At 50.3% G+C, this 11104-nt stretch overlaps 1 protein-coding gene across 1 annotated transcript in view; it reads left to right on the top strand.

Moving 5' to 3' along the window:
• PNPLA5 (patatin like domain 5, triacylglycerol lipase) overlaps positions 1-4868 on the top strand; it is a 13024-nt gene extending 8156 nt beyond the window's left edge. Inside the window, exons 7-9 of the mRNA XM_077757867.1 lie at positions 77-209; positions 3123-3239; positions 3850-4868. Coding sequence (XP_077613993.1) covers positions 77-209; positions 3123-3239; positions 3850-3916 — 317 coding nt within the window. The 3' untranslated portion in view covers positions 3917-4868. The remainder of the gene's footprint in view (positions 1-76; positions 210-3122; positions 3240-3849) is intronic.
• Positions 4869-11104: the final 6236 nt, after the last annotated feature.

The raw sequence follows: 11104 nt of genomic DNA, 5'->3' as shown, positions 1-11104 counted from the left end.
CTGCCTTCCTGAGGGGTGATGGTGGGGAGGGGGCTGGCTGGAGGGCTGGGGGGTAATGCCATGGCTTCTCTCATAGCACTGAAGAAAGCATGTATGATGGACAACAGCCCCTGGGCCCGCTTCCGCCGGTCAGGGCCCGGGCAGGCCCTGACATACTTCCTGCTGCCCTGGACACTCCCCTTTGAGTATGTTTACTTCCGGAGCAGAAGGTGAGGCCCAGCCAGGGGTCCTGGGAGGGGCCTGGCTTGTCGCCAGGGTTGTGGCGGAGACCACTGCCCACAGGCAGCCAGCACGCTGGGTGGGGGTGGGGCCTGGCTGGCCTCCCCGTGCTGCTTGGTCTTGGTCACACAACCCAGAGAAGTCTTGGTGGGCTCCCTCCCCCTGCAAGATGGGACCCCTGGGGTGATGGTGTAGCAGCTGTGACTGGCTGATCAGAAAGGGGGCCTCCTGGTCAGCACCCTGGTCAGCACCCTGGTCAGCACCCTGGCCGCTCTCCTGTCTCTAGGCCCTTTGGCCGTTTGCTCTACCTGTTAGAGCCTCAGAGAAAATGTACTATTTCTCGGGAAATAACTCTAGGGTTGGGTCTGGCTCAGATTAGCTGTGTGGACTGGGATAGGTCTCTTGACCTCTCTGGGCCTCAGATTCCTTTTTTATAAAACAAGGCCCATGGGGCGCCTGGGTGGCATCCGACTTCGGCTCAGGTCATGATCTCACAGTTCATGCGTTCGAGCCCCGCATTGGGCTCTGTGCTGACAGCTCAGAGCTTGGAGCTGCTTCGGAGTCTATGCCTCCCTCTCTCTCTGCCCCTTTCCTGCTCTCTGTCTCTCTCAAAAATAAACCTTAAAAAACAAACAAAAAACAAGGCCCTTCCAGGACAGACTGTTTGTGGTTAAGGCCTCACTAACCATTTTAAGTTTGCTGATTAATGAATCGCTCTGCATTGTTGGTTTATTCATTCCACCAGTAGTTATTGAGGGCCTGGCCTGGGTTTGGCTGGGGATAGGGAGGCAGCCCTGACTCAGACCCAGACCCTGACCCTGTGGCGCTCCCAGTCCACAAACAATCACACATTCATCTGTGCAATCACACCTCTGTCTAGAGATACCTAGAGAGGTCTGTGCTGGCTGTGTTCCCTAAAAGACATCTACACTGCCTGTGAACTGAGACAGCTCACACTACGGGCTATCTGGTCAGGGAAGGCTGTCTAAAGGAAGTAACTTTTGAGTTATAATCTGAAGGATAGGTCCAGCAGGCAAAGAGCGAGGGGCAAAGCATGCCAGATGGCTGGAACAACATGTGCAAAGGTCCTGGGGCAGAAGGCAGAGGAAGTAAAGCCCCTTGGAGGCCAGTATGGCTGGAGTCAAAAGGTGGAGTGCTATACAAGACAGGGGCTGGTGATGAGGCAGTGTGGTGGTGGCTGGCAGGGACTAGACATGCGGGGTTCTATAGCCAATGAGGAGTGTGGTCTTTATCCTAACAGTGGTGGGAAGGCAGTGAAGGGTTTCAGTAGGGAAGTGTCATGGGGAGAACCGCATTNAAGGTCCTGGGGCAGAAGGCAGAGGAAGTAAAGCCCCTTGGAGGCCAGTATGGCTGGAGTCAAAAGGTGGAGTGCTATACAAGACAGGGGCTGGTGATGAGGCAGTGTGGTGGTGGCTGGCAGGGACTAGACATGCGGGGTTCTATAGCCAATGAGGAGTGTGGTCTTTATCCTAACAGTGGTGGGAAGGCAGTGAAGGGTTTCAGTAGGGAAGTGTAATGGGGAGAACCACATTAAAAAAAAAAAATTCTTTATTCCCTAAAACCTCTATGACAATGGGCCACAGGTCTCTGCTCTGCTCTGCTCTGTGCCGAGTTAACGGCTGGATCAGGCCTGATGCTGGAATTGCCAGTGGCCCAAATCCAGGAGAGAACTTTCTGCAGACTCAGATTCTCCTCATGCTGAGCTGTGAGATTGAAACCACAGGTTGAAGTCAAAAGGATAAGTGCAAAGTCTAACCTTTTCAGCCAAAAAAAAAAAACAAAAAACCCAAGTCCAAATATGAGCACTGATGGGAAAACTTGCCCAGACCATAGGGAAATTCTTACTTAGCATTTTCTATAACCTACGTGCTGCTCGGCATGTAGGTTGTAATAGTAGAGGCAGAAGGTCCAGAACAAGGGAGGTGATGGTCTAGCTTATGTTTTGCTTTTCATACTACACCCTGTGGACTGCTTGCCCAGTCCGAGGCCCTGGTTTAGAAGCTCTGCTAAAGGCAATGCGTTGGGGGTGAGGCCCTGTAGTGTCCAGTGAGTCTGAGAAGGTGCCCAGACAGGCACGCTCTCGGCCACGATTGGATGACCTGGTCCTCTGCTGACTCTGCAGGGCCCACATGGGGAGCCATGGGATGGTTTTGAGCAAGAAAAGTCTACGATCAGACGTATGTTTCGGAAAAGTCCCTGGTGCTAAGAGGAGAGTGGATGGAGGGCTGTGGAGTAAGGAGGGCGGTCTGGGGAGGAGGGGGTGCGGCAGAGATATGAAGGGGGTGAGGAACTCTGGGCAAGGTGACGGTCCTCTTTTTTTTTTTTAATTTTTCATGTTTGTTTATTTTTGAGAGAGAGACACACACAGAGTGCGACTGGGGGAAGGGCAGAGAAGAGGGAGACACAGAATCTGAAACAGGTTCTAGATTCTGAGCTGTCAGCACAGAGCCAGATATGGGGCTTGAACTCACAAACCGTGAGATCACGACCGGAGCTGAAATCCGGTACGTAACCTACTGAGCCATCCAGGCGCCCTGTGTCAGTCCTTTTTAGGCAGGTGAGAAAACTGAGGCCCAGAGAGGTTCCCTGAGCTGCCCAGGTCACACAGCCGATGAGCAGGGGAGCTGGGCCCCGACCCCAAGCCAGCCTGACCCCAGATCCCTGCCCTTTCCCTTGGGCTTCCCGCTCATGCCCTGTGGAGTCGCTAGCCAGCTCTGTGGTACGGCCAACAGTGCAGGGTGCTTCTCACCCCCTATTTCACTTCCGTTAAGCCTGGGGCGTCGGGTGCAGAGAGGTGCCCGGCTCTGCCCCGGGCCCGTGGGGAGGGTGGGCTCTGCTGGGCCGCACGCTCAGGCTTAGCCGCTTGCCGGTCCCTCCTCCAGGCTGGTGGCATGGCTGCCCGACGCGCCAGCCGACCTGTGGTGGATACAGGGTGTGCTGCAGAGGCTGGGCCTTGAGATCTGTTCCAGGTCGAAGGACCAGCTCCTCAGGCTGCTCAGGTGAGGTTGGCGGATGGGCCTGGGCGAGAGTGGGAGAGGCTTCCCTGGTGGAGAAAGGCACCAGCTGTTCTTCTGGATCCTAGACAGGCAGGGCGGCACACCGTCCACGTCCTTCTCTCTGTCCGGCCGCACGGTCCCTGGCACCTGTTTGGTCACCACTGTGGGTCAGACCTGTGCTGGGCCTGGACGTAGCGGCTGGCCAGTCACGCTGGCCAGTCTGCAGGACTTGCTCCCAGGGGCGGTCCAAGCCCCCGGCCGAGTGGATGCCCCTTCTCTGCTAGATCTCCATCGGCCCTTCCAACAGCCTCTGGATGTCCCTCCGTGTCCCGTGTGGGGTCTGGGTTGGGGCTGCCTGTCCCTCAGCCTGCCTCCCTCCTGGCTGGACACCCTGGCGTCCTCCCAACCTGCCTGACAGACATTTGTTTGGCCATCCCTGGAATCCCAGTGTGGCCGGAATAAGGGCCTCAGGACCTTCCTCATGGCGGGGTCTGGGGGCAGAGTGACCGCACCGGATGTGAGGGACTGCCCACCGCCCTGGCTTCACCTCTGCCCTTGGTCCAGCCCCAGGCTCGGAAAGCTTTGCCTTCACCTGCTTCTGCTTCCTCCGCAGGCTGCCGGGCACCAGCCCCCTCCGGCCTGGGGCAGCTCCTCCTGTGGACCCGGCCCAGGAGCCCTGACTTTCCCATCAGGCCTGAGAGGCAAAAAGAGAGCCAGTCCGGTGGCTGGCATCCCCTGGCCCTTGAATGCCTGTCCCCCATCTGCCTCCAGTCCTTGAGTCCTGGCTCGTCTTCCAGGGCTTAGAGCCGAGCCCTCGGCCCAGGGCCAGCACTGGAATTGGTCTGCTCAGTGGACAACCTAGGGGACAGCCTCCCTTTCCTCTCAGACTCTTGTCCCTGATTGGGTGGGTGGGTGGCCCCCAGGAACCAGAAGCAGTCCCACCAGCCCCTCTGGAGTCCCTGCTCCTTGGAGCCAGCTCCCTGGGGCCCAAGGACTTCTTTTTTGGGAGAAGCCCACCCTGTTGGTATGTCCCTGGGTCACTGTGTCCAGGTCACCCTGCCCCTGTCTCATCGGAGGGGAAAAAGGAAGGCAGGAGCTGAGACACACATCTTGGTTCTGGAATTTTTCATGTCGGGGCGGGGGCTCGGGGGCAGCATCTGCTGGGAATCAGGATTCGGGGTATTGTTGCTGAGCTGTGTGGAGGGCACCTTGCAAGAAATGGAGAAAATGCCATATGCTCATACCAGAGATCGGAAGACAAATGGAAATGATGGGATCCTTTCTCTTACTCCCTTAGTCCTTCACTAACCCCAGGGTGACCCCCATGGTCTGTCTCATTCCAGCCACCTTGATCTCTGATGACATCCTACTAGGTCCATACAGTGGGAGTCCCCCTCCCCCAACCCAGAGATGGGAAGGAGAGAGAGGGCTCAAAATCTTTTTAGAATCCCACTCTGTGTCCAGTTGGGGTGCCTGAGGGCCCCTGGCTGCCAGCACTGTAGCACCACCTTAGAAGGCTCATGGGCCTCGACAACCCCACTCCCAGGCCCCTTTCTCTCTCTCGGGCAGAGTGGAGAGTAGAGAAATGGAGGCATGAAGTAGAGAAAAGGAGAGCAAAGGAATAAATCTAAACCAAAGAGATAATGGCTCATTCATTCATTCATTCATTCATTCATTATTTGATTTATACTTAAAAGGTTGTAGGCTCTGGGGTCATAGCCGCGAACAAAACTTGCATTCTGGTGTGGGTTTGGGAGCAGATGCTAAACAGCCAACGGGAAAATGTGAAAATAAGATCATCTGAGGAGCGGCAGTGCCATGAAGAGAAGAGCATGAGAATATGGAAATGATTGGGTGGGAGTGACTTGGGATCAGTGGTCCAGGAAGGCCTCTCTGAGAAGATGGTGTTGGGGGTGAGGCCTCAGGCAAGTGCCGAAGAGTTGGGGGAAGAGCTTTGCAAGCAGAGGGAACAGCAAGTACAAAGGCCCTGAGATTGAAATGAAGCCGATGTGTTTCAGAAGCAGAAAGCAGCCAGTGTGCCTGGAGCTGCGTGAGCGACAGGGTCCACTGGTGGAAGGTAGGCAGAGGCTGGGTCGCAGAGGGCACTGTCCGTGTGATCAGGACTTTGGATTTGGGCAGCCATTGGAAGGCTGGGAGCAGGGAAGCAAATAGGTGAAGGTAGAGGGGATGCGTGGACATAGGAGGGCCTGCGGTGGGGGTGGGGGTGTTGAAAGGGAGAGAAGAGGCACAGAGAATGAGGACGTGCAGGAGGGCTCACCTCCTCACTCATCTCCAGGACCCAGTGAGACTGGGTGGGCTTCTGTCCCCTCTTGCTGTCACTTGGGTGGGGGCAGGCACAGATATTGTCCCCCGCAGCAGGAAGGGGCCTGTCTTCCCTTGAGTCAAGTGATCTTCATGCCCCAGAGACCCTCTCTGCACAGAGCTGAGATGCCTTGTCCCCGCTCCCAGGTGCTGGGCTTGAGATTTCTGGAGAGGGGACGGCTGGCCCCCTGGGTCTCCTGGTTGAAGATCTAGGGGCTCAGGAGGCCTCTGAGAATATTCCTGCTCCCCCATCCTCTGTACTCTACCAAGGAGGACAAAGAGGCCTCCCTTTACCACCCCCCTCTCTCATCGGTGCTTTGGGGCTTGCCCTGGGGCCATTTTGCTCCCAGTGCTTTGTTTTGTGTCTTAGATGGAGAAAGATCCTTGGCTGCTCCCACCTTCCTCTCCATCATCCTTCTGAGCAGCAAGTTGCTGAGTGTTTCTATCCTACATGGTTGAATATCTCAGTTGCTGATAATGCTCTGCTCTGAAAACTTCTTCTTGGTCTCTACTATTTGTGGCTCATGCATCAGGGTCATCTCTGCAGAACTGTGGTTGCAGGGATTGTTCACGAGTATCGCTCACAGTGCTTTACAGTTTATAAGTGCTTCCCTGATTTCTCTCCTCTTGAACTCCTAGATGTTTTCTCATGTGCCTTGAAAATCTGACTGCCTGTGGCTTTCTCCATTGGTACCAGCTCTCCATCTGGTACCGGCTCACGGACCCGGCCTGCTCCCTCTGCCTGAAGACAGCCTGGCAGGGATAGAAAGGTGGTGATCTGGTCCCTCTGAGGCTTCTCTGCTCCGCAATGAACAGCCTCTGCCTTAAAACCACTCCTCAGGAGCATCCCCAACCCAGACTTGCTGCTCAGTAAACTATAACCGCTTATCCCTAGTTTGTTCAAATCCCTCTGGGAGTATGGGGTCCAGTGCTGCCCCTGATACGATATGACTTGACCTGATATGATATGACCACTACTGGACCTAAATTGCCTTTCACCTCCCACCTCCTGGTCACTGCCTCTGTGAATGTAGCCTCAGAATGAATGAGCTTAGCCCAGGCAACTCCTGTGGGTTTTACTGAGCCACCAATCCACCAACAGTCCTTGTAGACTAACATCATATGGCAGGAATTATTGCTCAGAAAGAAGCAGCAGGAAGTGAAATCACTAACTTCACATCTGCTCTGTGTTAGGCACCAGACTGGGAGGAGTGGTGGGCTTCCTTTGAGCCTCACATCACTCCTGGGTGGGGGACAGTCTAGACAAAACTCAGGGGAGCTTGATGGGGCCCAGACTTGTGTGATACCAGAGCCCTCTCTGGACCTATGCCATGGTCTCCCATCAGGTGAACTAAAGTCATGGGTCCACAACCTTCCTTTTTCTTTCAGTGTTCCAGCCGAGGACCTCTCTGGGCCTTGGAGCCTTGGCACAGCCTTGGCTCCCATTGTCAAGCCACATTCCCAGACTGGCTGCAAACCCCCTCCCCCACCTGCTTTTCTGAGTGCCAGTGTCTGCTGGGTGTGTCCTGGTGCCTGAGGCAGAGCCCTGCTTCAAGGAGTTCACCTGCCTCTGTTGCTATCTCTGTGGAAATAATAGGAAGTCTAACCCTTTTAAGTGCACTCACCTTACACTTTACAAAGTTCATAACCTCAATTCTTACAGCAACCCTGGGAGGTTGCAACATTCTCTGTGTTTTATGGATGAGGAAACCGAGAAGGGTTATGTTCACTGGCAAGTGGTAGACCTGGAAATGCTGAAGTCTGTGCTCCAGGAAGCAGAAAGATTCCCAGACCATTAAAGCTTCATTGTGCACCTGCTTTGTGATGTCAGGCAAGTTATGTACTTGATCAATTCCCCATTTCCTTGTCTTTAAAATCAGGGGTTCGGGGCGCCTGGGTGGCTTAGTCGGTTAAGCGTCCGACTTTCGCTTAGGTCATGATCTCGCGGTTCGTGGGTTCGAGCCCCGCGTCGGGCTCTGTGCTGACTGCCAGCTCAGAGCCTGGAGCCTGTTTCAGTCTGTGACTCCCTCTCTCTCTGACCCTCCCCTGCTCCGGCTGTCTCTCTCTCTCTCTCTCCTAGAAATAAATAAAACATTAAAAAAAATTAAAAAAAAAATAAAATCAGGGGTTAGACTAGCTGGTTTCTAACGGGACTTCAGCTCTGCTCTGAGCCCATAACATAGACAATTAATACTTCTGTATTAGAGATGATTCATGGAGGAGATTAGCCACAAAGGAATGGGTTTCTGAACTGGGTTTTCATGGAAGCCTAGATTTTGGGTTGGCAGAAAGTTATTTCAGGAGGGGATTATTCTGCAGGTGCAAAGGCAGGTTGGAGGAGGCCCATGGTAAGGTGAGCCCGCAAAGAATCTGAGGTTCAGAGAAGTGAAGTGCCTTGTCCCAAATACCAGTCTGTGGTGGGGTTAGCATTCAAATCCAGGTCAGGTTATAGTTCCAATTCTGTCTGCACACTAGAATGCTGGCTGGAAAATACTGATGCTGCTGACTCTTATGCAGAGATTCTGATGTAAAATTGATCTTGACTTAGACACCTGTCTGGGCAGGAGTGTGGTCGGAGCCTGTAGTGTCCTATAGGCACTGATGTCCTCAGGGGCAACTCTGTGGGTGTGGACACCTGCCTGAGCCATCAATCTATATCTCAGAATTGCTTCATGTCATCTGTGGCAAGCAGGCTGGTATGTGCCAATCTGTGGCTGGGGTCATGTGATGCTGGTGGGATGACCTCTATCCCAGCACTAAATCCTGGCTACATTAGGCATCCCCAGGAAGCTACCTCAACCTCTCTGAGCTTCGAATTCTCACCCCCACCCCATAAATCTGATGTTGTATACTAACCACATATTTGGTGATTTAAGGAAGGTCCATTGCTTTTTGTGTTAATATATTGGGAACATGTTTACAAAGAGTTTTTATCTTCTAGACGTCTATACTGAAATATTTCTGAGTGAAACTCTACATGATATTTGCTTCAAAATAATCTAGGTAGGGAGTTGATGAAATAGGGATTGATAACAGTTGACACTGTTCACTCATCTGTGATGAGTTCACAGAAGTTCATTATATTATTTCCTCTAATTTTGTAGATGTCTGACGTTTCCATAATAAGCGAGTACTTGACCTTAAAGCTTGGCTTGTACACACAAATGCAAAATACCCAGAATCCCAGACTGGGAGGGCAGTAGGATCTGGTGAACCGTGTGCATTCAGCACCAAGGACAGCAACCAGCGACGGCTTCCTGCAGCCTCAGCAGCAGTGGGGATCTCAGCGCAGAGAATCTCGGGATCCACCTTAGTTAGAAGAAGCTAGCTCTTCAGGACAGAAGTCTATCCAGCCTCTTACACACTTCCAGAGATGTAGCCATCACTACCGACTGGGTAGACCAGGCCTTGGTGGACAGCTTTGGCTCATAAGAAACTTCTGTTTTCTGCTCCTTAAGGATACCTTTGTCCAAAATCAATCAATTATTTCTACGTGTCTATTTCTGGGATCTCTATCCTGTTCCATTTATCTATATCTGTGTTTATGTCAATCTTATGCTGTCTTGATTTATAGCCTTAGTGTAAATGTAAGACTTGAAGATCAGGTAGTGTGAGCCTTCCAGCTTTGTTGTTCATTTTCAAAATTGTTTTGACTATTCTAGTTTTTTTTGCTGTTCCATATAGGTTTCAAAACCAGCTTGTTATTTTCTACAAGAAGGCCCATTGGAATTTTGCTTGGCACTGTACAGACTCCATAGATGAATATGAGGAGAATGGGTATCTTAACAATGTCTAGGCTTCCAATCTATGAACAGGGTATATATCTCCATTTCTTTAGGTTTTCTTTAATTTATCTCCTCGCTGTTTTGTAGATTCTGTTATACATATTTTGCACATATATTCTTACATATACTCCTAAGCCATTTAATATTTTCTGATGCTATGGAAAATGATAATTTTAAAATTTTAATTTCCAATAGTTTGTTGATAGTATGTACAAATATCATCGATTTTTGTTCTTTGACCTTGTATCTGTGACCTTGCTAAACTCACTTATCAAATCTAGTAGCTTTTGGGTAGAATCTTCAGGATTTTCTTTTTTAAAGGATTTTCTTCAGATTTGTATTCTTAAAAAATTTAGACCTATAGAAAAGTTACAAGAAGTAATACAACTGAAGTAGTCAAAATAACACAGTCCTCCCTCCCACCCCACACCGTGTCCACGTCCTGATCCCCAGAACATATGAATATGTTATGTTACATGTCAAAGGGAATTAAAGTTGCAGATGGCATTAAGGTTGCTAGTTGGCTGACCTTAATTTAATATAGATTATCCCGGATTGTTGGGTAGGCCCAACGTAATTACAAGGGTCCTTAAATGTGGAAGAGGGATGCAAAGGAGGAGTCAGTCAGTGTCAGGGTAAAATAATGTGAGAAAGACTAGACCCTCCATTGCTGGCTTTGAAGATGGAGAAAGGGGCCACAGGCCAAGGAGTTTGGGTGGCCTCTAGAGGCTAGAAAAGGCAAGACAATGAATCCATCCCCAGAGTCTCCAGAAAGAAGTGCAGCTTTGTGGACTCCTTGATTTATCATAGTGAAACACTCATTAGCTGTCTGGCCTACAGACCTATAGGATAATAAAGTTTTGTTTTAAATCACTGCGTTTGTGGTACTTTGTTACAGCAGTAATAGAAAACTATGAAACAATGAATGCATACCATCACTTAGGCTAATTGCGACATTTGCCACATACCCTCTCTCACTGTATGTATGCACATGCACTCACATTAGTGTTAAGCGTAGTCTTCCTTGTAGAGCCGTTTGACAGGGAGTTGCGGACATCATGATTCCACATCCCCAAATCCTTAAGTATGTACCTCCTAAGAAAAAACACATCGTTTTACACATCCACGGTACAGTTTTAAAATTCATGAAATTTAAAATTAGTACAATGCTACCAGTTAACATCCAGTCCATATTCATATGTTGCAAATTGTCCTAGTAATGTCTTTTATGGCTTTTTTTTTTCCATGATCCAATCTGGAGTCACAAATCACATTTAGTTGTCAAATATATGTGGTCTTCTTTAATCTAGAACAGTCCTTTTAGCTTTTCGTTGATCTTTTATGACATGGACATGTTTGGAGAGTACAGGTCTGTTGTTTTATAGACTGTCCCTTGGCTTAGGTTTGTGTTCTCTCCCTATTGTTAGATTCAGGATATGAATGTTTGGTAGAGTAGCCACACAAGTGTTTCTACATCCTTCTCGGTACATCACATCAGGAGGCACAAGGCATAACTTTGCCTGCTATTAGTGGTGCTTATTTTGATCACTTGGTTAAGATGGTGTCTGCCAGATTCGTCCACTATTAAGTTTCCTTCTTCCCTTTGTAATTGACAAGCAATCTGTGGGTAGATGCACTGAGACTGGAAAAATACCATCTTCCTCAACAAATCTTCACCCAATGATAATTTTAGCTTCAAATGATACACTTATCTTATTAATTGTTACTATGATAGCTGAAAAATGGTGATTTTATAATGCC

The sequence above is a fragment of the Crocuta crocuta genome, unplaced genomic scaffold, assembly GCF_008692635.1.
Source record: "Crocuta crocuta isolate KB4526 unplaced genomic scaffold, BGI_CrCroc_1.0 scaffold143, whole genome shotgun sequence".
Taxonomy (NCBI): Eukaryota; Metazoa; Chordata; class Mammalia; order Carnivora; family Hyaenidae; genus Crocuta; species Crocuta crocuta.
The sequence above is the reverse complement of the archived record's forward strand: the minus strand, read 5'-3'. Positions and strand labels throughout refer to the sequence as shown.